Consider the following 25,981-nt stretch of genomic DNA (forward strand, 5'->3'; position numbering starts at 1 on the left):
TCATCCTGATGGCATCCATCACTGCTTGTGTCCACCGACAAGTTCAGGGTTTGTCGCCACGGCAGGCATTGAAAACCAATACATATCCCACTCAGACTCAGTGTCCCCCGCCTCAACTGGGATATGACTGAAGCTCTGCTGGAGATGGAAGTTGAAGTTTTCTCTAACAGGGGACTCTGCCAGACATTCCCAGCAGACCTTCACAACGTGTTTGGGTCTGCCAGGCCTGATCCGCATCCTCCCTCACCATCTGAGCCGACTCACCACCAACTCAATTACAAATTTAATCATCAAACTGTGGTCTAGAGCAGTGGCTTCCAACCTATTTTCCTTGGGTACCCCTTTCATGCAAATACTGAACAGCTGTGGACCCTCTGCCCCGCCCCATGCTGACACCATGCTTGTTTTTATGCTTTCAAAAGTAAGATTCTCACCATAAATAACGTATTATGGACAATTCCTGTCCTTTGATGAAGCCAAAGTTAAATTAACAACATATAGCTGTACTTTTTAATTAATAAATCACAATGGCTCAGATAGTTCAAAGCCTCGGGGACCCTTGGGGGAGTCCCAGACCCCAGGTTGGGAACCACTGGTCTAGAGTCTACTGGTGCCAAGCGCACATGTGGACACTTTATGCCTTAATGTGGTGTTTGTTATTGATGATCTATGAGTAGCACAGAAGTCCAATAACTGAATAACTAACTGGGGGGTTGGCTAGCTGGCTGGCTGGCTGGCTGGCTGGCTGGCTGGCTGGCTGGCTGGCTGGCCACCTTGCTAACTCCTTACTAATTTCATTATAACGATTCACTGGTCACCTTCAGCAACTAAATCATTTCCAAACATTGACCTTAAATAAACTTTCAGTCTGGTTTGGTGAACATTAGGATCCAGTGCTGTGCTTGCCCTGGTTCTTAATGTTGGGCTCTGACCTGACTGGTTGTTGTCTACCTCCAGGACTGGGCATCTACAGCTGGTGAAGAAGGCAGTGGACTGGGTGTGCTTGGCCGACCGGCAGTATCCATGCGTCTGCAGCCGGCTGGAGTTTGGCCTGAACTGGGAGTCCTCCACCCGCCAGCTGCTGGGCTTCGAAGACCTGCCTCCATTCTCCCCCCTCAGAGGTCTGGAGCTGCAGAGGCCCACCCCACCGCTGACGGTCCACTGAGCAGGTGGACACTGATGAGGAGACATGATGAGAAAACATACCTGTCAGAAGGGATGACGTCAGCTTTTGTCTTCATCTGTTTCTGGGTTCATTTAACAAATCTGACGAGAGAAATATTTTCAGTCTGGGCGGGGTTTGTCTTCATGTGTTTGGTGGATTTTCTGTCTTTGGGCTGATTTTTTTATTTTTTACGTGAACCTCTGACTTAATGATCTACAAAGACAGCAGAAAATATGAGTGTTTTCTTTCAGATGTACATGAACAATTAGCAACAGCTAAACAGCTGCTAGCATAAAATGTTTGTATTCATGCTTTTTTGTTTTACTAATATGTGGTTAACTGAACAAATTTAATAACTTCTAGGAAAAAGCCAAATGTCACCACAGAGCTTCAGTCTATACACCTAAAAACCACCAACCAGGACAGAAATGTGGGTGCAGTGATGGACTCAGAGCTTAACTTTGAGAAACACATTAAGGGAATAATAAAATCAGCCTACTATCAGCTTAAGAATATGTGAAGGGTAGAAGATCTGATGACTCATGTTGTAAATATTTTATTTCAGTATCATTCTAAGCATTTATATTATACTTTTACTTTTATCATTTACTCTATTATCATTTACTTGTAGCAGTTTAATTAGGGATTGTTTTAAGCTGTTTTATGAGCTTTGCAGAATACACAGCATAGTATAGAGAAGAGCAGAGAAGCTTGAAACAGACAGTGGAAAATTAAACAGCAACACTCTGCAAAAAATACACATTCACATGAGCTGGCACAAACATGCACACACATTGTCTCATGCATTGTAACCGTATAAAAGAGGAGGATTACTAAGATAGGCAGGTCTTTCTGGCTGAACCTGAGGACTCTGCACTTCATGTACTAGAGATCAGCAGCTAAGGCCAAGAACTGACCTCCTCTTAAGAGATATGTAACTTTTATTCTAATGGGAAATAAAGAATTGTCAGTTCTACTCAAACTCTGGTGTTTGTGTCTCCCTATTTCAACTGGATTTTTGAACACAACTTTCCTTCTGATTAATATTACAGGTTTTGGAAAATTTTAAACCCAACACTCAGCAGGACCTGGAAAAACTAATCCAGCTTCCATCTTTAGTCGGCTTAATTATTGTAACAGTGTTTTTACAGGTTCCACCTAAAACATCAGTCAGACACCTGCAGCTGATCCAGAACTCTGCTGCTCCAGTCCTCACTAAGACCAAGAAAGTGGACCACATCAGTCCAGCTCTGAGGTCTTTACACTGGCTGCCGGTCCGTCAGAGGATAGACTTTAAAGTTCTGCAGCTGGTCTAGAAAGCTCTGAATGGTTTAGGACCAAATTACATCAGTGACCTCTTGACCCAGTATGAACCTGCCAGAACCCTCAGGTCATCTGGATCCAGTTTCTTATCAGTTCCAGAGTCAGAACCAGACATGGAGAAGCTGCATTCAGCTTCTATGCTCCACATGTCTGGAACAAACTCCCAGAAAGCCTCAGTTCAGCTGAAACACTCAGTTTATTTAAATCCAGGTTAAAGACCCACCTGTTGTATGTTGCATTTCAATACTTTTTATTTAGAAGTCCAAATCTACATCTGTTTGTCATGTTTTAATACTTTCTTTTCCCACACTGGAACTTTATTTCTTGCATTTTATCTATTTTATTGTATAAAATATGTATTGAAATGTGTTCAGTAGATAAAATAAATTCACGACGCTCTGCCACTGCCATAAGCATTAATTTATTTTATCTGTCAGCTTAGCCCATCAAGCTCAGTGGGCGGTTCCTAACGCCTGATTGGTTGCCCTTTCCACAAGTCAAGACTAATAGGCTCCAGATACCGAATCAATGCAGAGCTAGTGAACACATTTCAATACACTGTGTGGTGTTATTCCTCTATGTTGGTTCAGATAGTCTATTAAACAAACCCATAGAACAAACTTTTATTAACCAGAATATTGGGCAGTATGCGACGTGAAGGAGCTGCTGAGAGAAGCAGCGGGTTTGATGTGGAAGCTCTAAACAGAACTTCTACTTGGTTCTCCAGAACTGCCGTCGGGTCAAACTCCAAACATCCCGGTCCCTGTGTGCTCTGCTTGTTGTATCATGGTACCAGAGAAGCGTGGAGTACTTATAAACTTTCAGTCACTCTGTGGTCAATATTTTGGCCGGAAAGTGACTAAATGAGTCCAACAACTTCAACATATTCTCTGCTTTCCTCGCTACATGCGCTGGTTAGCCCCGCCCACTGCGTTTGATGGGCTAGACTGACAGATAAAATAAATAAATTAAATAGTGAAATAATTAATTAAATAGATAAATAATTAATTAAATAATGAAATAATTAATTAAATAGATAAATAATTAATTAAATAATTAATTAAATAGATAAATAATTAATTAAATAATTAAATAATTAATTAAATAGATAAATAATTAATTAAATAGATAAATAATGAAATAGATAAATAATTAATTAAATAGATAAATAATGAAATAGATAAATAATTAAATGATGAAATAATTAATTAAATAGATAATTAATTAAATAATGAAATAATTAATTAAATAGTGAAATAATTAATTAAATAATGAAATAATTAAATAGATAAATAATTAATTAAATAGTGAAATAATGAAATAGATAATTAATTAAATAATTTAATAATTAATTAAATAGATAAATAATTAATTAAATAGTGAAATAATTAATTAAATAGATAAATAATTAATTAAATTGTGAAATAATTATATATGTTTTTACATATATTAATTTGTATTTTAATTAATTAATGATACATTTAATTACACATTTATGTATTTAATTATCATTTTAAATATTTAATGACACATTTATGTATTTCATTATCATTTTAATTATTTAATGACACATTTAAGTAATTATTGAATGATATATTTAATTAATTCATTGTGTCACTTTACGTCCTCCATAGTTGTCATCATAATGTGTGTAGTGTGCTCCGATAATCTAAATCCTCTAAATGCTGTAGAAAGATTGATGTTTGTTTTTAAGGCCAGCAGCCCCGGGAGAGTGGTTTACCCTGATGGGTGAAGTCCTGGATTATCAGTTGAACTGTGATCAAAACCGCTGACTGACTTTTTTTTTACCCTTTGGATGTCAAATGAAGGGGTTAGAAAACTGCAGAGGCTACAGCTGTATGAGAGGATAGCTCAGGAGGAAGGAGACCTGGCTAAAATTCAACAAGATGTAGGTAGGTAGGTTGGGTAGGGTAGGGTAGGTTCAAATCCCACAGTGTACAGGTGATGAACTACAGTTCCAGACGCCATCAATTTGAAGTTTCTTAAGTTCTTTAAGAGTCTAGTCTTCAGTAAAGAGTGAAAAGCTTCAATGTGAAGTTCCACATATCTGGAAGAGTAGCTCAGGCTGGTAGGAGAACACTCTGGAGGCAGGAGGGCCTGGAATCAAACCTCTTATTTCACCACATCAAATTTCATGTCCAATGGCCAAAATAAAAAGATAAAAGCACCACGAGAACAAGTTGGTGTGTGAAGGGTGCTCGGTGGCGTGGTGGGGTTGGCAGAGAACCGTAAGTCGCCAGTGGTGCAGCGTCTAGTTCGAATCCTGCCCGTTGCTGGTACCTGGATCATAAAACCATCCTGCTCCCGTGGGTTGGGGAGGGGGCCGTGTCCCCTCCCCGTACTCTTGGGAGGTAACAAGTAGGGGTTATACATCAGAAAACTAGAACAGGCTGAAGTTTTACTGGGACAATGAAAGACCTGCTACTGACCATGTATAACTAGCAGGATGTAACATGCTAGCTTAGATATGACTTTAGACATTTGCTGAAGAGGAACCACAACTTGCAGGATGGACTAGCAGACATGACAACAAACCACTTTAGACAGTTACTGAAAGGAAGACTCATACCTTCATGATGACACATTGGTGCATGACTGCCTCCTTAGGAGAAATGAACATAATTCAACAAAGACCCATCTTTAAAACTAGATACAAGAGCAAAGAAAGTAAATAGAAAGCAAAGAAGTAGTCAAGCAACAACAGGTTTTGTCAGCTACTGAACGAAAGTAAGATTGACCATTGGTCAAAGTCTGGAAGAGAAGTGAGAGAATGAAGGAATGGGATGATGTGCTGGGTTTGGGATCTATTGCACTAGAACATACTTGACTACACACACGTTGGAATATACAGATGTTACAGGTTAAAGGGTTAAAGGTAGCAAGTATAAGTCCAGAAACCATCAAAACAGAAATTGGAAGATGGACTGACCACATCCATCATTATTCACCATAATATAATATAATATAATATAATATAATATAATATAATATAATATAATATAATATAATGGGATATGTCAACACCTGATGACACCTGTGGTACAACTCTTTTACAGAGGTACAAGCACATACATAACCCACCAGGCCTGTATGTGTATTTACATCATTGAGCTGTATACATCAATATACATCATTCCAGGCCTGGGGGCATGTCCTATCCTTCATACATGGCCCATATACATCATCATCATCACATACACATCATTCTGTCACAGGTGTCATCTGTGTTGATATATCCCTACTGTAAAACATCCTATATGAAGGGGGCAAGTTAACTCCCCCTTGTGTTTTGGCATCCTGGCTCCCCCTTGCTGTAGCATTTAGTGGCTTCATAACCAGGTTTGAACTCTGGTCTCCTGAGTGGGAGGTGGAAACCCCGCCAGCTGAGCTAGTCAGTATAATAAATTCCTCTATGGTTGTCTTAATTAGGCGTTAAAGAGCCTTTCTGAGGGATCCACCACTGATAGTACACTGGGGACTTGAACCCAAGTCTCCTGAACAAAAACTAGTAATGCACCCACTACACTACCTCTGTAGATCAGACACATAAAGACCGGTGGTTGATATGTGATGGTTTTCTAGTTCTCTCCAGGTACTCCAGCTTCCTCCCACCGACCAAAGACATGCATGTTAGGTTAATTGGTGACTCTAAATTCTCCCTAGGAATGTGTGTGCGTGTAAACACCACAATTAATTAATTGGAAAGATCCCATAACAAGAACCCCAGCCTTTAAAGACCGGGGCCACGTTTCAGAAAGAGCGTTCAACAAACTCTGACTTAAAAGTGCAGCTCTGGGTTGACCAACTCTGAGCTGTCAAACTAAGAGATAAAAAAGATTTTAAAAAAAAAGCCCTGATCAATGGAACACGGATAACATGATTCACCATGGCAACAGGTGAAAAACAAGAGTCACTCCTCCCATTTTGCGCCAGTGGAGTTAGAAACATTAATGAATGCAGAATATGACCATATATTTCAGAAAAAAGCAAAACAGTAGCGGCAGCAAAAGAACGTGAGAAAACTTCTGTTGGACAGAACAGGAAATTAAGGGAAGATGGAGATGTGATGAAGGAGGGAAGAGAGAGAGTGTGTACATGTGTGTGGAGGGGGGTTCTCACTTTGGTCCACCGGCTCCACGCTGAGAGGGTTCAGCTCCACGGCTTCTAGGACGGCTGAACCCAGCTGGACGGGAGAGGACAGAGAGGAGGAGGAGGACCGGAGAGGACAGAGAGGCGGAGGAGGACGGGAGAGGACAGAGAGGAGGAGGAGGACGGGAGAGGACGGAGACACTTTAAACCTTTGGAAGTGGTTTTCATTAACTATTTAAATATAGTCAGAACTGGACTTGAGTTTTGTCTGAGCTGAATCAGAGGACACCTGCATCCATCTAAACTCATGAGTTAGCTTTAGACACTTTTATCCAAAGCAGCGGTTAGGCAGTAGCGTTAAAGGCGTTGCTTCAGGGTCCAACTAGAAGGTGGGAATATTGGTCCTCTGGGGGATTTGAATGCTGGTATCTCACATGAGAGACTGATGTGCTACCAACTGAGCTAACAAGCCGGTAATGGAGCTAACCAGCTCATCACTTACTGAAACCAACAATCTGCCATCCAAGCAGAGGGAACTGGACTGCTGAAGCTTCCTCCTCTTCGTTTCTCCTACAGTGGAAGAGAAACTTTCATCCTGGATCCAGCTTGAGGGAGCTGGTGTGATCTCACACAGCAGTGGACTGCAAACAGGAGTCCTGAGCAGCTTCTGAGGATCCAGCAGGAGGCTGCTGACTTTCTTTTGACTGAGAATTTTACTAAACTCAAACATTCAGAAAATTTGGAGGCTGCAGCCCATTTTATATGATGTTGCTTCTTGCTTTGGATGGTTTGCACATTCACATCATGATTTAAAAAAATGAAATTCCTTCTCATTTGTTGCAGAAGATAACAACTTTTTCTAATCATTCAACCAAAAATGTGCTGCATTTGTACTCAGACGTCACATGTTCAGTTTCAAGGAGGAAAATGCAAATTAAATGTTCCTAAAAGTTGGATTTCCAACTCTGGAAGTCTGGAATCTCATCAGCCTCAGTCTAAATAAAGCTGGAAATAAACTGTATTAATTCAGCTCAGTTCAATTTAGCTTTATTTGTTCAGTGTTAATTTACGACCTTGTCTTTGTCGTGAACTGACACTGGCAAGGCAACAAACAAAAAAAATAATTCTTTATCTGCTAGATTGTAAGAAAAATCATGTAAATTATCGTTTGTTTTACTATTATAATTCGTGATTCATTATACTTTGTACCAATCATTATGTTTTAAGTATTAAGAATTAAAAAAGTACTCAGCAGCATTTTTTTTTTTTTTTTTTTTTTTGCATGTGTGTGCTGGTTTATGCTGGAGGAGTCTGAACGAACAGAAAGTCAAAGCCATGGACGAGATGAAAGGACGTGATTGTACCAGGAGACCGGACACTAACCTACCCATGCCTCTTATTTTCCAGGTCTTATCTTTAGTGGAAAAATACTGCAGGTCTTGGTGAGCCATCCTGGTCGAGCTGCACGACCTGAGCAACGTCTGTGTGTTGCAGACATCGCCTCATGTTACTTCTAGTGGTTAAAGCACAAAATGCAAACATGATCAAAACTCACCCAGAAAGGGTGAAGACGGGGAAATGGCCTGTGGCCTCCACCTGCAGGATCTTCCTTCATAGGGTTGTCTTTCCAAACACTTGCTGTTTATTATACTTCCTAACAGGACAGACTGATGTCCCAGAAATGGGACTGACTTTGAGTTACATGCTAATGATCATGTGGTTCTTTTTTTTAATCAGTTTAAATGTTGAGAGATGGTTCTTGTTTTTGTTTTTATTTTTCAAAATATACTCAAATTTAGTGCGATGATTTTGATGCATTATAACACCACTTACACACCAAGTACAACATTTCCAGTAATTTTGTGTGTTAATACACGTTTCTTGTTGTGCTTTTGTCGGGAAAAGTTCTTTGTTTGTTGTCTTTTCAAATGAAATCGGTCTAGTCTCTATGTAGACGCCAGCTTGGCTAGAATAACATGTCCCACTTAACGTTAAGACACTTACACAAGTAGATGTCCTTGTTGCATCGTGCAGCTCTGTCCAGTCGGTACCTTCTGATAGCAGATGTGCAGAATCTTCATGAGTCTCGGTGCAGAAAGGATCCTCACCCAGAACATCTGCTGCCTACAGAAGAAACAATAATTAGCATATTTATGAAGCCGGTTGAATCCTGAGAGCCACAGAAAGGCTGTTTCCGTTTGACACTGTACTTCTGTCATGAGAATAGAATAGAATAGAATAGAATAGAATAGAATAGAATAGAATAGAATAGAATTGAATAGAATAGAATAGGAAGCCTTTACTGACGTGGATGAATAAAATTGTTCTGAATTAATAATAATAAATATAAAGTTGTTTGTATTTATTTTAGAAGGATGTGAACGGTTCTCGGCTGTCTCTGTAGGTCAGGTCAATGGTTTGGACTCGTCCTCCTGCTTTGCAGCAGGAACATTTCTAGTGCAGCAGACAGGGTGACGGCTTTCAATCCAATCTGAGAAATATTTACATTTTCTAGATATCAGAAGATTAACTAGCAACAACCATATAGCATCATATATGTTTCCCCACTAATCTAAAGCTTCAGCTGTGAGTCTGCGGACCTGGAGATAAATTAGACTTCATGTGTTGCTACATGAGGGAGACGATGACGTGGAGGATTGGTAGTCAGATCAGTTTCCCTTCACATTGTTGGTGAAATCACTGAAAATACCTTTAAGTAAAACAAAATAATGGGAGGCAAATCCCACTATTTTGTCCAGAAATAATGATTGTGATGCTATTACACATTACATCGTTGGAGATACCATATAATAGAACAGCTGATAGAATAGAAAGCTGGACTTCAGGACTTGATAAGTGGTTTTCCAGGGAGAAAGCTCCACGTTGGGCTCTTGGTGAAAAAGGCTGAGCAAGGACAGTGATGGTGAATGGGACTGTATGAGCATGACCCAGCAATAATGCATCTTTACTACTCCTTGATATCTTATTAGACAAAGCTCTACCTTTTAAAATGTGATTATTTAACTTTAAAGACGCTCCCAGCCGTTGGTTGGCTGTAAATCTCCACAGTTTTACATTCAGCTCATATAAAACAATAAACCGTGTGAGGTCCTGCTAGTTTCTGTTTCTGAGCCCATTTAATTTATTTTACCGTTTACTTGTGATTTTATGCATTTATTTATTTTTATTTATTAATTTTTGTTGCTTCTTGTTCAGTGATAATGTTCAACAATAACACTCCCAATACAATAAATCATAAAAAACGAGTGGCCATTTTGTTTTTTATGGCGTTTTAGCTGAGATTTGATTTGTTTCTCCACTGATTCTAAATCCATTTCATTTTCATTGAAGAGGTTATTTTGTATTTAAGTTTTGTGTTGTAAGTAACTGATCTTGGGATAATTAATTGTTTAAGTATTTAAAAAAGAGAGTTGGGTTTATAAATATAAACAATCCGTCTTGCAGCAAATAACTGAATCTAAATGAACTTCATTGTGTTTTTAGTGCTTTCCTACCAAGTAGACAGTCATGTTTTTCTTTTTACAAATATAGGTATGATGGTCAAAATATCATTAAAATGGCTCATTTGTATGTATTACAGTATCAATATCTTTAGGAGGGGGGGCCATTTCGGTTTCTTTTCATGGGGCCCAAAATCCCTGGCAGCGCCCCTGGTCTGTGGTCTACATCTGCCCCTCTCAGCATCAAGCCAACATAACAGCACACACACCTGACATTATGTCCATGTTAACAGAGGAACATGTTGTTGCAACGTAGGGCTTCAATGCAGGTTATAACGCATGTTTTATTACATTTATATTACTTTTACATATTATATGGTTTTATTTTCCATTTAATAAATGTGAATAATCTTATTTTATGTCATGATGACGCTGTTTATGTTAGTGATGAGGTTTTATTCATTGTGATATTGTGATTTTTATATAAATATTTCACAAATAAAAATATAGAAAAACAATCAAGAATGGCTATTTTCTTCATCTTTTTAGATGATCTGAGCTGGTTTTAGTAAAATATATCCAGTTTCAGGACCATCTGTGTAAGAACAGCACATGTGTATAATGTTTCAGGAAAAAGTGTTTTCCAGGAGGCAGACAGCGATCTGCTCTCTAACAGCTTTTAAAATTCTTACCGAGTTGTCAAATGCCACACGAGAGCCGCTGAGGATGCACTCAGCAAACTGTTAAACGTGCAACAATAAATTTATGCATGTGGATATAAATTGGATGCCCACTGCCATCAGCATCTACACCAGTTCTTAGGAAAAAACTGTATAATGTGAGCTACATTTAATTTCCCTTTGGGATTACCTAAATATTTTTAATTGAACTGAATTTAATTAAAAGGGTGCTTGTATAATTTTTATTTTTAAACTGCTTACAAGTTGACTTTAGTTTGTATGACTATCAATATTTAAATGGCACAGTAAGTAAAAAGGAATAAAAGCTCCATAACTGAAGCCACTGTACTTCTTACACTCTCCAAACTAAATAAATAAATGAAAATTCAGCCAGTCTCTGTGGTAGAAATGCTGCTTAACTTCGTGCTGTGCTCTACTCATCCAATCTGCTGGAATACGAACCTTTAATGCATAGACACCACATGAAGTAGCCTCCTGTTGGATTGGGTGACTGATTGCGTCACATGTCCATCTAGATGCATTTAACTCCTGGAGTCTCATGAACGATCTACAGGGTTAGAAAGGAAGCTGAAATGAACGACGTGTTGACATATCCTACTGCTTTTGGTCTCCACTTTAATATAAATGCTAATAAAACATGTTTTACCTGGAAATGTCACTGCAGTGGTTTATTTTCAGTAAGAAGGTTCCTTCTTATATAGGCGGTGACAATAAAACTATACAATGCTGCCACCTGTCAGCCAAACAGAATATATATATAGATCCTTAAAAATGGCTCCTACAGACTTCATCAATTCAGAACGCAGAAACAAAACTATGGATCTTTCAGATGAATTCACTGTGTGTTTAACAGTGTTCAAGCTTCCTTTTGCAAGCTTCCAAAATGCTGCTTCTATGAGAGCAAAATGTCCAAACACTGAACATTTTTTAAGGCTACCCTTAAACTCGTCCCCCCCGGAGTCAGATCAGGGGGCCGTTCCTCCCAATCACGCCCCTCCAGGTCTCGCTGTCATTGTTCATATGAGCATTGAAGTTTCCCAGCAGAACGAGGGAGTCCCTGTAAGGAGGGCTCTCCAACACCCCCTCCAAGGACTCCAAAAAGGGGGGTACTCTGAGCTGCTGTTTGGTGCATCGGAATTGTTTGTCCTCCTAACACAGACAGAAGTCCAGCCTTCTGTCTGTGTTAGGAGGACTAGGTTGATGTAGCAGGGCGCATGGGAAATTAAATGGTAAATGCATTTGCATTTTCTTGTATATATTTAGTTGACACATGCACTGTGCTCTGCCATCTTTTAGCCACTCTGGTCACACAACTTAGCACAGATGTTACTATGAAGTGGATCAATATTCTCATCTGTTGTGTTTAGTTGTGATTTATATAATGTTTTATAGAAATCTCTAAAAGTGTTATTTATTTTTCAAAGTTCTCCAAGCAAAGTCTTTGTTCCAAGAACTGTTTGTTTTTATCTATTATTTCATTAGGTTTCAGTTAAATCTGAGATCTTTGACACTAATACTGCAGTAATACTGACCCTGGTACTACTGCTGTAACGATGATCTTGTTGATGTTGTAGTGGTTTGTTGATGTTGTAGTGGTTTGTTGATGTTGTTGTGGTTTGTTGATGTGTTGTTAGTTCAGATCTGCACGCTTCTTTGTCTTTGCACCTGCAACGGGAGGCAAAGTTTCAGTGGTGGGTCAGCTGTTTGTTGTGAGAAAGCGTTGTGTCTTTCATCTTCTTGCGGTACAGCATGTGAAGCACTCAACTATCCTTGAAAAAAAGTTGTTAATTGGCTGGAAAAACATATTTCTGCAGTTCCATTCAGCACACCATACATCATTCTTCGCAAAACAGAATGAATTGTTTGTGTTCTGTGTAGTGCTAGAATCCTGACAGAGACCAACATTTGAGTCATTTCGTCTGTTTGATTCAGTTTCCGTTTGGATGCGGACAGCCTGTCCAGGCCTTCTATCTTCACTGAATGATGAAACGACTTTTGATGGTAAACTTGTTCTTTCCGTGTCTCTCTGAGCAGTAACATCGATGGGTTCCGTGCATATGACCTCTAATAAACTTGTTCTTTCCGTGTCTCTCTGAGCAGTAACATCGATGGGTTCCGTGCATATGACCTCTAATAAACTTGCTCTTTCCGGGTCTCTCTGAGCAGTAACATCGATGGGTTCCGTGCATATGACCTCTAATAAACTTGCTCTTTCCGGGTCTCTCTGAGCAGTAACATCGATGGGTTCCGTGCATATGACCTCTAATAAACTTGTTCTTTCCGTGTCTCTCTGAGCAGTAACATCGATGGGTTCCGTGCATATGACCTCTAATAAACTTATTCTTTCCGTGTCTCTCTGAGCAGTAACATCGATGGGTTCCGTGCATATGACCTCTAATAAACTTGTTCTTTCCGTGTCTCTCTGAGCAGTAACATCGATGGGTTCCGTGCATATGACCTCTAATAAACTTGTTCGTTCCTTGTCTCTCTGAGCAGTAACATCGATGGGTTCCGTGCATATGACCTCTACTAAACTTGTTCGTTCCATGTCTCTCTGAGCAGTAACATCGATGGGTTCCGTGCATATGACCTCTACTAAACTTGTTCTTTCCGGGTCTATCTGAGCAGTAACATCGATGGGTTCCGTGCATATGACCTCTACTAAACTTGTTCTTTCCGGGTCTATCTGAGCAGTAACATCGATGGGTTCCGTGCATATGACCTCTACTAAACTTGTTCGTTCCATGTCTCTCTGAGCAGTAACATCGATGGGTTCCGTGCAAATGACCTCTACTAAACTTGTTCTTTCCGGGTCTCTCTGAGCAGTAACATCGATGGGTTCCGTGCATATGACCTCTACTAAACTTGTTCGTTCCATGTCTCTCTGAGCAGTAACATCGATGGGTTCCGTGCAAATGACCTCTAATAAACTTGTTCTTTCCGGGTCTCTCTGAGCAGTAACATCGATGGGTTCCGTGCATATGACCTCTAATAAACTTGTTCTTTCCGGGTCTATCTGAGCAGTAACATCGATGGGTGCTGTCTGGGAATTCCTTGTGGTTGAATGTGGTGGTGTGGCAAATGGGTCATTAGCTTCAGAAAATACGTAATCCTCTGTGATAAAACCATGCTGCAGGGCCTCACCTGGGGTGATACGATTCCTAGGATCTATCTCCAGCATCTTCTTGAGGAGGTCAATAAAAGACAAAGTGTCCACAAGGTCATCATCTGCCTCGTGCAACCATGGCAGGTCATCAAGAGATCTTATTGAATTGCATATGCTGTCATGATGTCTGTCTTGATTTTCCATGCCGGTGTAGTATTCCTCTGGTGATTTTAGTCGCCAGACAAAGCCAGTAGAGTCTTGAGAGAGAGTAAAGTATTTCTGTGCATAAAATCCATTGTCGATTAAATCCTGCGGGGGCATTCCCTTTATCTTTATGATGTTTCTCATGATTTCATATTCAGAACTTGCAGCAAACATATACTGACCAGTAAATAATTCAGCCAAAACACAGCCAAGAGCCCACATATCAATACGTTCGTCCACTGGTAGGCCTAAAATGACCTCTGGAGACCTGAAAGCAGGAGTCTGAAGCATAACTCCCACCGCTAACTCTGGTTTCATAGCAGCTAGGCTGAAATCGATCAGTTTAACTTTAAAAGGCTGTAAATGATGGTTCACAAGCATAATGTTGTCTGGCTTGATGTCAGTATGAATAATTTCCTGGCTCTTCAGTGTATCCAAAGCGACCAGCATCTGCTGAGCAATAATTCTGATCTCAGAGACAGACAGCGCCGTGAAGCTTCTATCACGCATAAAGTCTTGTAGGTTTTGGTCTAATAATTCAAAAGAAAAGCAGAGTTTATTGTCATATCTGAAACACTCATAAAACTTAACCAAATTGTTCCTGTCAGGGTCCAGCTGTCTGATTTTCTCTAACATTTCGCACTCTTTTATAGCTACATCGTGATATTCATCCTTCACGATTTTAACTGCTACAACTTCTTGGGTGTCCATTTTTGTGCAGGTAAACACTTCTCCAAAAACCCCTGAATTGTGGGATTGCTCGATCCGATAACCGTCGCAATTAGTAGGAATAAATAGTGTTGTGACCTGGGAATTCCTTGTGGTTGAATGTGGTGGCATCATAAATGAGTCATTAGATTCCAGACGTACGAAATTCTTTGTGATAAAGTCATGCTGCAGGGCCTCATCTGGGGTGATACGTATCAATGGATCAATCTCCAGCATCTTCTTGAGGAGGTCCATAAAAGCCAAAATATCCACATGCTCATCAGCTATCTTGTGCAACCATGGCAGGTCATCAAGACATCTTATACAATTGCAAATGCTGTTATAATTCCTTTCTTGATTTTCCATGCAGGTGTAGTATTCCTCTGGTGACTTTAGTTGCCAGACAAAGCCAGTAGAGTCTTGAGAGAGAGAAAAGTATTTCTCTGAATAAAATCCATTCTCAATTAAATCCTGTGGGGTCATTCCTTGTAACTGTACTATGTTTCTCATGATTTCATATTCAGAAGCTGTAGAAAACATATACTGACCTGTAAATAATTTAACCAAAACACAGCCAAGAGCCCACATGTCAATACCTTCGTCTACTGGTAGGCCTAAAATGACCTCTGGAGACCTGTAAGCCCGACCCTGAAACATAGCTCCCACTGGAAGTTCTGATCTCAGAGCAGCTAGGCCAAAATCTACCAGTTTAACTTTAAACGGCTGTAATTGATGGTTCACAAGCATGATATTTTCTAACTTGATGTCTGTATGAATAATTTCCCTGCATTTCAGTGTATTCAAAGTGACCAGCATCTGCTCAGCAATACGTCTGATCTTTGAGACAGTTAGAGGCAGGCCTCTCCTTTCACACATAAAGTTATGGAGGTTTTGGTCCAATTTTTCAAAAGCAAAGCAGGTTTGATTTTTGTACCTGAAACGTTCGTAAAACTTGACCAGATTGTTCCTGTCAGGATAGAGCTTTCTGACTTTCTTTAACATTTTATATTCTTTGTTCACTAAATAGTGATATTTATCCTTCACAGTTTTAACTGTTACAACTTCGTCCGTGTCCATTTTCGTGCATTTAAACACGTCTCCAGAAACTCCGGAATTCTGGGATTCCTCGATCTGATATCCGCCGCGTTTCGTGGGAATAAATACTGCCATTTTCTCTACAGATTTCTTTGTTTTTCCAAGCTTGCTTCTAAGTTTCTTCTTTATTTTGTTCTGTTCCAGCCTTAAAGCTAAATGAGGAGCCGTTAGGAAGTTAGTGTTATTTACATGGGTTTCCTGCCTTTGATCCAAAGGATGACGTATGACGTTACAAATTGCCATGACAGCCCATAAAGTATTTACTGGGAACTGGCTTAAACCAGATTCACTGGAGCAATGGACAGAAAGACTGGAGGAAGTCATTAGTCTGGAAAAGATCACTGCACGGTTCCAGCTGAAGATGGACGTGTACATGGAAAGATGGGACGTGTCTTAGCATATTTGGGATGTAAATAAAACACTGGTACCATGGCAACAGTTCATTTATATTATACATGTTCAGTGTCTCTACAAATAAAGGGATGAGTAAATCTAAGTTTTGGGAGGAAACGTTCTCAGCTTGTGTGTGTGTGTGTTGATTGTAGACCTCCATGTGTGTGAAGGATGTATGGAGTCTTGGTGTCTCTGTATTGAACCTGTGCTCTATGTTATCTATTAATGTTAAATAAAGTTTAAAAAGCTGATTTTGCTGGAGCCAGATTGTTTGAGGATAAAGATCAGGCTAGTTTAGTTTACTGTTGGCCTACAGTTAGAAGTGTGTTACTGATTTATAGATAACCCAAATTCTTTCTGATGTGGCCGATGATTTCCTGGGCTCTGTTTACGTTACTCGTGCTGCCGTGGCTGCGCTCTTAGCAGGAAAGACCTCCACAGTACTCCGATGTAAAAAGATCAAAAAATGTATTTATTCCAGTTCCACAGGTCTTTATACAGGAGTAAGAATTCCTTGCCTTAACAGTAGTTGGCTTATACTGCCACCGCTACGCTGCCACTACGACACAGCTACGGTAAGAAAACTTTGTTGCCTCCTTCTCTCCTCCACTGCCGACCCCACCGCACCGTTCCTCAGTTTTTCTCAAGTGTCGGCTCAGCGAGTCTCTTAAAGGGGCAGTAGCACCAACGATCTGAGATACGGTTGAACTAAATAAAACATTTCTTTAACTTAACATGTATGAAACAGTATCCCTGATGTGATATTTATGCGAAGTTATCAACATATATAAACCTTATCAACTTATTTTAGTAAATAACATTATATTACTGTATACAATACTGTAGAATTAAGGTCCACAAAGAAAGGCTCTGACTGAAAGAAACTTCAGTAGGAATTACAATACTGTATGTTACTTTGGCTCCTATATACCGGCCCCTAATTTCTCTTCTACAAATAGAGACAATTACCCAAAACTGAAAACACAAGGAGCCAAACCTAAAACATCTTCTTAACTAACAAAAGTCTCTGTAGCTGGGTAACCAGTACCTAGAGCCAGAGGTTACTAGCACATAGCTCACTGTTGGAGGACGGTCTTTACCACCGCCTCATGTCGCTTCCTGGAGAAGACAGACCTTAGTGATGGGTCTGTCTAACGTGGTAGTATTCGTCTTGATACGGACCCGCCGCACGAGCCCGTGCTTGTCAGGAACCGTCTCGCTGACCCTTCCAAGGACCCAGGAGTTGCGGGGTGCAGAGTCATCGATGATCAGGACAATATCCCCTTCAGAGAAGTTGCGAGACACACGAGTCCACTTCTGCCTTTCCTGCAGTTGAGGCAAATATTCTCTTGTCCATCGTCTCCAGAATATGTCTGCCATAAACTGGACTTGTTTCCATCTTCTACGAGAGTAGAGCTCCTCCTTTACAAAGAGGCCTGGTGGAAGGGAAGGCCTTGACTGGAGGAGCAAGAGATGGTTGGGGGTGAGAGCTTCCAGGTCCAAAGGGTCACTGGAAGCTTTGGTTATTGGTCGACTGTTTATTATGGCTTCCGCCTCACACAAGAAGGTGTGTAGGCCTTCCTCATCCAGTGTCTGGAGCCTTAACGTTGTTGTGAGAATTTTCCGGACCGATCGGATCATCCGCTCCCAGACCCCACCGTGATGAGAACCAGTTGGGGGGTTGAAGATCCACTGGATGCCCCTCTGACGTAGATTGTTCTCGATCTTGGAGGTATTCCACTGTTCAATGGTTCTCCTAAGTTCTTTATCTGCTCCAACGAAGTTTGTCCCGTTGTCTGAGTGTAGGGTTTTCACCTGCCCTCTACGTGCCAAGAATCGTCTAAGAGCATTAAGAAATGAGTCTGTGTCCAAGGATGACGCCACCTCAATGTGGACAGCACGGATGGCCATGCAGGTGAAGATAACACCCCATCTTTTGAAGACACTTCTGCCACGTTTGATTTCAAATGGGCCGAAGTAGTCAACTCCCGAGTTGGTGAATGGGGGTTCATCAGGAAGTACCCTGTCTTGGGGTAAGTCCGCCATCTGTTGCTGTCCAGCTGGACCGTGCGAGTGTCGACATGTCACACACCTGGCTAGTACTCTTCTTATTGCTGCATGAGCGCCAGGGATCCAATACTTTGTTCGTAACTTGGACAGTACATGATTACGGCCACTGTGACTCAAGTTTTCATGGATATTTCGGATAATAAGTTCTGTCACTGGGAAGTCCTTAGCTAGGATGGCAGGGTGCATAGCCTCTTCTGGCATAGCAGATCTGCTGAGTCTTCCTCCGACTCTGAGTATGCCATCCCGTAGAACAGGTTTGAGCTTGTAGATGTGACTGCTTCTTTTAACATCATCATCTCTCTGAAGTGCAGAGATTTCCTCATAGTACCTCTGCTGCTGATAGAAACGAATGATCTCCATCTCGGCTTCTTTCAGATTTTCCACTGTGAGGTTAGTCTTAGGGAGGTTTGCCTTAAAGCTATTCATCTGCACCGGAACCTCAGACTGCATGAACACAGCATCCATATCCTTTCTTTTGCGGCACAGAGTCAGCAACATGCGTTTTAGCTTAAGCATCCAACTGACTGCCTTCTTTAGACGGTCCCAAGTTGAGTAGTACTCAAGCAACTGCTGAACTGCATTTGACTGCCTTTTAACTACAGCGGTGCAGACCACGGAACTCTTCACTTCGAGATCATCTGTTGTCAGATCTACAAGACTGTCAGGGTTTTGTGGCCATTCCTCCTCCGGCTTGGTGAGGAAATCCGGCCCCTGCATCCATGTTTCGTTGTGTAGGAGCGATTTCACGCAGAGTCCTCGTGACGCAAAGTCAGCAGGATTTTTGGCCGTGTTCACGTATCGCCACTGTCTTTCTTCTGACAGGTTCAGAATGGTCTCAACTCGATTAGCTACAAAGGTGCGGAACCTACTGCTCTTGTTCCGGATGTATTTGAGCACTGTAGTGCTGTCAGACCAAAACACTGATACTTGTAGGTGGAGCTCCATTTCTGATCTCAAGGTTCTGTCAATGCGTGCTGCCATGGTGGCCGCAGCTAGTTCCATGCGTGGCATGGTGAGGGGCTTCAATGGAGCTACTCTTGCCTTTGCCATGATGAAGGCAACATGAAGCTCGTTGCGATCATTCTTCTGTAGCAGATAGCTTACAGTTCCGTAGCCTTCTTGGCTAGCATCTGCAAAGTGATGCAGCTGGTTGAAGGTTGGTTCGCCGAAACCTTTAGGCTTGAAACACCGAGGTACTCCGAAATCCTCCAGCCAACGAAGGTCTTCCATCCACCTAGTCCATTGGAGCGCAAGATGCTCGGGAATGTTGTCATCCCATCCCAGTTTGAGACGGCAGAGCTCTTGGAGGATCCTCTTTGCGTTCAAGACCACTGGAGCCAGGATACCTAGTGGGTCATAGATTGATCCCACTATAGAGAGGATGCCTCTTCTCGTTAGTGGTTTAGCTTGTAGGACAATCTTGAACTTAAAGCTGTCATTCTCCGTACACCACCGAACTCCTAGTGCTCGCTCAACCGGGAGCTTGTCCAGGTCCAGATTCAGGTCTCTTAATTCCTCGGCTCTCTCCTTAGCAGGGATAGCAGAGAGCACAGCGCGGCTGTTGCTAACCCACTTTGTGAGCCTGAATCCTCCCGAAGCGAGAATGTCCTTTCATTCCCTGCATAGGGTACTTGCGTTTTCTTCAGAGCCAACTGATTTGAGGCAGTCATCGACATAAAGGTTATGCAGCAGTGTTGACTGCTTCAGTGCTGTACTGCTCTCTGTTGTCTTGTGCACATTTCTGAAGGGCGAAGGTGGCACAACTCGGAGAAGATGTAGCACCGAATATGTGCACTCTCATTCGGTATTCCGTGAAGTCTTGGCTGATGTCTCCTGAGGGCCACCAGAGAAATCGAAGAAGGTCTGCATCCTCATCTGGCACCCAGACCTGGTGGAACATGGCTTCAACATCTGCCATGACAGCAGCCTCCTCCTCCCTGAACCTTGTGATGACGCCGAGCAGCGTACTGGTTAGATCCGGCCCCTGTAGCAGCTGGTCATTCAATGTGGTACCTTGGTATGATGCCCCGCAATCGAACACCACTCGGATCTTCTTCTTCTTTGCATGGTACACACCATGGTGTGGCAGGTACCAGACCTTACCATCATTGCGGCTAAGGTCCTTCTCAGGAACCTTGGCAGCGTAGCCCTTGGCTATCCAGTCTTCTACAAAGGCAGAGTAGTCACCTTGAAAATGAGGATTGTTAATGAACTTCCTCTTGAGGTTGAGAGCTCTCTGTTCAGCTATTTTTCTGTTGTTTGGCATTTTGAGGGATGAGCTTTTCAGTGGTAAACCGATACTGTAGTGACCCTCCGTGAGATTTACAGACTGTGAGACCATCTCCAGAAACTGGATATCCTCCCTCGACATCTCCTGTCGATCTTCTTGGCATTCTGGGAAGTCGCTCTTAAACTGCTGACTCCATAGCTCATCCAGAGTGGCCACTGAAGTTCGGTTGGCAGTGACCTGTAGGAGTCCACTCACATTTTCATGGCCATTATCTCCTCTAAGGGGGCCATTAACAATCCAGCCCAGCCGTGTTTTGACCGCATACGGCCCATCTTCCACGCTGGGTACCACTTGCCATGGCTCCATAGCCTTTGGCATGTCCGTCCCAATAAGGAGACCGACCTCCGCCTTAATCTTTGGAATCCTTACTTGACTGAGGTGAGGCCACTTGTCCACTTCCTGTTGTCGTGGGATGTTCTGTTTGTGAGCTGGGATCACCTTTTGAGAGTATATATTGGGCAGCTCCAGGTAGTCGTTGTTTTCGATGCTGCTGACCTCCAGGCCGGACACAACCTGGCTGCTTACAAGCCGCTCGCCACCCATGGTCCTCAGCAGAATACTGGCTTTTCTGCCAGTGATGTTGAGCGAGGCCATAAGCTTCTCTGTGCAGAAAGTGACGTTACTGCCTGGGTCAAGGAATGCATGAGTAGCCACCACCTTGTTACCCTTTTTAGCTTTAACATGGACTGGAACTATAGCCAAGATGCTGCTCATATTACCAGCTCCATCAGCTCTACAAGTCCTGGTCTCTGCGCTAATGCATCCACTGACCGCTGAGTTAGCTTCACCTTCTTTGAATGGCTCGGCCCTTTGCTGTGTTTCCTTGGGAACATCATTTAGTGTTATCTTAGGCTTTACTTCCTCAGACTGCCTTTGCTCTTTGTTCTTCATGTGTAGAACAGTCGGATGAGTGAGCTGACAGGCTTGGCAGCTCATTCTTTCATTACAAGCCTTAGCCATGTGTCCCTGTTTCAGGCAGCTGAAACAAAGACCATGACTCTTGAGAAAGTCTATTTTCTCCTTGTGAAGAGATTTCTTCATCTTATTACAGTTCTCCATATTGTGCTGAGCTCCTTTGCAAAAGAGGCACGGAGTTGAGAAAGCACAGAGTGTGTCCACTTTAGCTTTGGTCTTTGTCTCACCCGCGTCTCTGACTGCTGTGGCCACAGTAGTGAAGCTTCTCCGAACACTGCTCTTTCTAGCTAGCCTCTCCTCATCTTTATGAACCTTAGCTTGGCCCCTATTTCCATCAGTGATGTTGCCGAAGAGAGGGTGCAAGGCTTCTTTGGCTTGTCCATTCACAAAGTCTGCAAGGTCGCCAAACTTGGCACTGCGTTGTTCTTTCTCTAGGAGAGTATAGACTTTGCTTCTCCACCGCTCCCTCAGCTTATATGGAAGCTTGGCTACTATTGCACGCATATTGGATGCACTGTCAAGCTCCTCAATGAACTCCATATCTGCCATAGCATTAAGACATCCAGTGAGGTAGAGGCCGTAAGAGTGAAGTGACTCTCCATCATCAGATTTAATTGTTGGCCAGTTCAGTGCCTTATCAATGTAAGCCATTGAAATCTTGTATCCATTTCCGAAGTGCTCTTTTAAGAGCCTCTTTGCTTCGCAGTAGCCACGTTCTGGTTCCATGTGAAAACAACTTCTTATCAGCTCTCTGGGCTGTCCATCCGTGTACTGCTCCATAAAGTACAGTCGATCTCGGTCACTATCTGTCTTATCCTCCACTCCATGTTCAAATGCTCTGATAAACAGTGTGTATTCCAGAGGATCTCCTTTAAATATCGGAATTTTCTGAGGAGGCAGAGTAGTGAGGTTGCGTTGTTTCAATAGGAAATCCACAATGGCCTGTGTGGATTCTCGTTGCGGAGTATCCTGCTCCATCCGATCTGGATTGCCAGGTGATGTGTGGGTGATCCTGCTGGCAGTCTTTGTTTTTACTGCCACATGGACAGGAGGCATAGCCCCCTGCTGAGCTTGTGTCTCTGATTTAGCTTTCCCTAAATAAGAGTTCATTCCATCTTCACAGCTCACTCTAGATGAGGCTCGCTGACCCACAAACTCATCTAGCACTCTAAACTTAGCATCTGATGCAGCTAAAGCAGTCTGGATCTGTAGCTCTTCTCTCTTCGCTTTTAGCTCAGCCTCCTGTTCATCAAGAAGCCTTTTTTGTTTTAAAGCAGAAGCTTGGGCAAGTAATTCTGCTCTGTCAAGTTCAGCTTTCAGGCGTGCTGCTGATGCAGAAGATGATGCTCTGGAAGACTTCGAGGATGGTGCTTTAGACCCTCTCTTACTCCTAACACTTGTAACAGATGCACTATCTTCAGGTGCGACCTCATCATTGGCCCTCTTAGCCTCAGCTATACGCTGATGCACCTCTTTCATCCATGTCTCAACCCTCACAGTGAAGCTGAAAAACATGTCTGCCTTGGGCTTGAACCATCCCTCCTGATCAGCTTTTATCTCATCTTCCGGCATCTCATTTAATAACACCTTGACTGAGGTATTTAGTTCGCAAAACTCTCCGAACAGCTTGTTGAATTCAACTATCAATGTTGTCTGAACAACTGACAAATTGCTGTCATCACCATCATCCATTAGCTGATTAAGTTGGTTCATTTTACTTGTTAGCTGACCCAGCTTAGCTTTCCTTTTGTTAATGGCACTACGAATTTTTTCTTCAAAGGCCTTCTCTGTCATTTTAACCTGTCTAGGTTCAGTAGGCTGCGTGGTTGATTTATCTGCATGACTCATGATGATTTTCTGCAGTGAACAGTAGCTACAAAAAATTAGCTCAAGTTGCTCTATAACTCTTCGCAACAGGCGGACAGTCAAAGCAAGGCCAAGCAGGAGTCAACACTATATCTTCTTTAGCTAGCTGGCTTGAGATTAGCTGCTGTTAGCACAGTGAGCACAATTTTCCAGTGATTAGCATAAGGCCAAGACGGCATCTGTGTCGTTTATCCCTGTTACTCACGGCTAGCTCTTTACTTGTTTTTCTTCCTTCCAGGGATCCTGTAGTTCCACTAAAACCTCTTTCCTCTTGGGGCAAAGTTTTCTTACTAATGATGTGGCCGATGATTTCCTGGGCTCTGTTTACGTTACTCGTGCTGCCGTGGCTGCGCTCTTAGCAGGAAAGACCTCCACAGTACTCCGATGTAAAAAGATCAAAAAATGTATTTATTCCAGTTCCACAGGTCTTTATACAGGAGTAAGAATTCCTTGCCTTAACAGTAGTTGGCTTATACTGCCACCGCTACGCTGCCACTACGACACAGCTACGGTAAGAAAACTTTGTTGCCTCCTTCTCTCCTCCACTGCCGACCCCACCGCACCGTTCCTCAGTTTTTCTCAAGTGTCGGCTCAGCGAGTCTCTTAAAGGGGCAGTAGCACCAACGATCTGAGATACGGTTGAACTAAATAAAACATTTCTTTAACTTAACATGTATGATGTGATATTTATGCGAAGTTATCAACATATATAAACCTTATCAACTTATTTTAGTAAATAACATTATATTACTGTATACAATACTGTAGAATTAAGGTCCACAAAGAAAGGCTCTGACTGAAAGAAACTTCAGTAGGAATTACAATACTGTATGTTACTTTGGCTCCTATACTTTCAATGAAAACTAAATATTTGACCTAGTGTGTATTATTATGGACCAGTACATTATTGCTCTGAGTGGATTGTTACTAACACAGCTGAGTAAATTCTAGTGTCCCTCTTACATTTAGCTTATTTGAACAACGCTCCCTCCATTCCTACAGCTGGCTTTATGTAGTACTTTGTTTTATTCAAAATAACTATAATAACCACTCACATTTCTATTCTATTCTATTCTATTCTACAGTCATTTAGAAGAAGTTTTTATCCAAAGCGACTTACATTTGAGAGGAAGAACAACACCAGCAAGAATTCAAACAAGATGGACGTCATCATTAAGTGTTAGTCAGACTGCCTGAGTCCAGGTGGACCAGGTGATGTCATGTAGTGATAGAAGCAGTCAATATAATTTATTTTTTATTATTATCATTTTTTATTTATTTAAATTTTTTTTATTTTTGTTAGTCATTTTGTTTAAATACAAGATCACGATTTCATCACACAACATCATCTTGTAAGTGCAGCAGCTTCTTCAGTACCTGGTTGAGCCAAAGAGCTGGACAAATCTTTCTACCTCATTCTGAGTAGAAGAGTTAAGCTAAGTGTGGAAATGCTCCTTAAACAACTGAGTCTTTAGCTTGCTTTTAAAAGTGGATAAGGACTCTGTGGATCGCACGGAGTTTGGTAGATGGTTCCACCACCGGGGAACAACAGAGGAGAAGAGTCTAGCTACTGATGTGGCGCCACCTTGTGGTGGGAGCACTAGGCGTCTTTCACTGGCAGAGCGTAACTGTGGAGAGGGAGTGTAGCTCTGGATTAAGGAGTGGAGGTAGACCGGAGCCGTTTGGGTTATTGTTTTGTAAGCCAGAAGCATTCCACGTCCCTAGAGCTAGCTTTTGCAGCCGAGGATCAGACCGCCAGGGTCCCCGCCTCTGGCAGCCGCCCAGCTCACAATGCACCCGACCCCTATGGCCCCTCCCGTAGGTGGTGAGCCCACGGGAGGAGAGGCCCATGTCTCCCTTTCGGGCTGAGCCCGACCGGGCCCCATGGGCAAAGGCCCGGCCACCAGGCGCTCGCCTCCGTGCCCCACCTCCAGGCCTGGCTCCAGAGGGGGGCCCCGGTGACCCACGTCCGGGCAAGGGAAACCTTGGTCCTTGTTTTTTCATCATCATAAGGGTTTTGTGAGCCACACTTAGTCTGGTCCCTCCCCTAGACACCTGTTTGCCATGGGTGACCCTACCAGGGGCATACGCCCCCGACAACATAGCTGCTAGGATCGTCGATCTACGTTCCTACCCTCACCTATGGTCATGAGCTGTGGGTAATGACCGAAAGAACGAGATCTCGAATACAAGCGGCCGAAATGAGTTTCCTCCGCAGGGTGGCGGGGCTCTCCCTTAGAGATAGGGTGAGAAGCTCGGTGATCCGGGAGGGGCTCAGAGTAGAGCCGCTTCTCCTCCACATCGAGAGGAGCCAGATGAGGTGGCTCGGGCATCTGGTTAGGATGCCTCCTGGACGCCTCCCTGGTGAGGTGTTCCGGGCACGTCCCACCGGAAGGAGGCCCCGGGGCAGACCCAGGACACGCTGGACAGACTACATCTCTCGGCTGGCCTGGGAACGCCTCGGGATCCCTTCGGATGAGCTGGTGAATGTGGCCGGGGAGAGGGAAGTCTGGGTTTCCCTGCTTAGGCAGCTGCCCCCGCGACCCGACTCCGGATAAGCGGAAGAGAATGGAT

At 42.6% G+C, this 25,981-nt stretch overlaps 1 protein-coding gene across 2 annotated transcripts in view; it reads left to right on the forward strand.

Annotated features, from left to right (window-relative positions):
- Positions 1–1,526, forward strand: part of LOC121650213 (protein mono-ADP-ribosyltransferase PARP4-like) — a 52,908-nt gene extending 51,382 nt beyond the window's left edge. For both annotated transcript variants that reach the window (XM_042001599.1, XM_042001598.1), the window contains one exon: positions 958–1,526. In XM_042001599.1, the coding sequence (XP_041857533.1) occupies positions 958–1,165 (208 nt within the window). In that variant the 3' untranslated portion in view covers positions 1,166–1,526. The remainder of the gene's footprint in view (positions 1–957) is intronic.
- Positions 1,527–25,981: the final 24,455 nt, after the last annotated feature.

The sequence above is a fragment of the Melanotaenia boesemani genome, chromosome 12, assembly GCF_017639745.1.
Source record: "Melanotaenia boesemani isolate fMelBoe1 chromosome 12, fMelBoe1.pri, whole genome shotgun sequence".
Classification (NCBI taxonomy): domain Eukaryota; kingdom Metazoa; phylum Chordata; class Actinopteri; order Atheriniformes; family Melanotaeniidae; genus Melanotaenia; species Melanotaenia boesemani.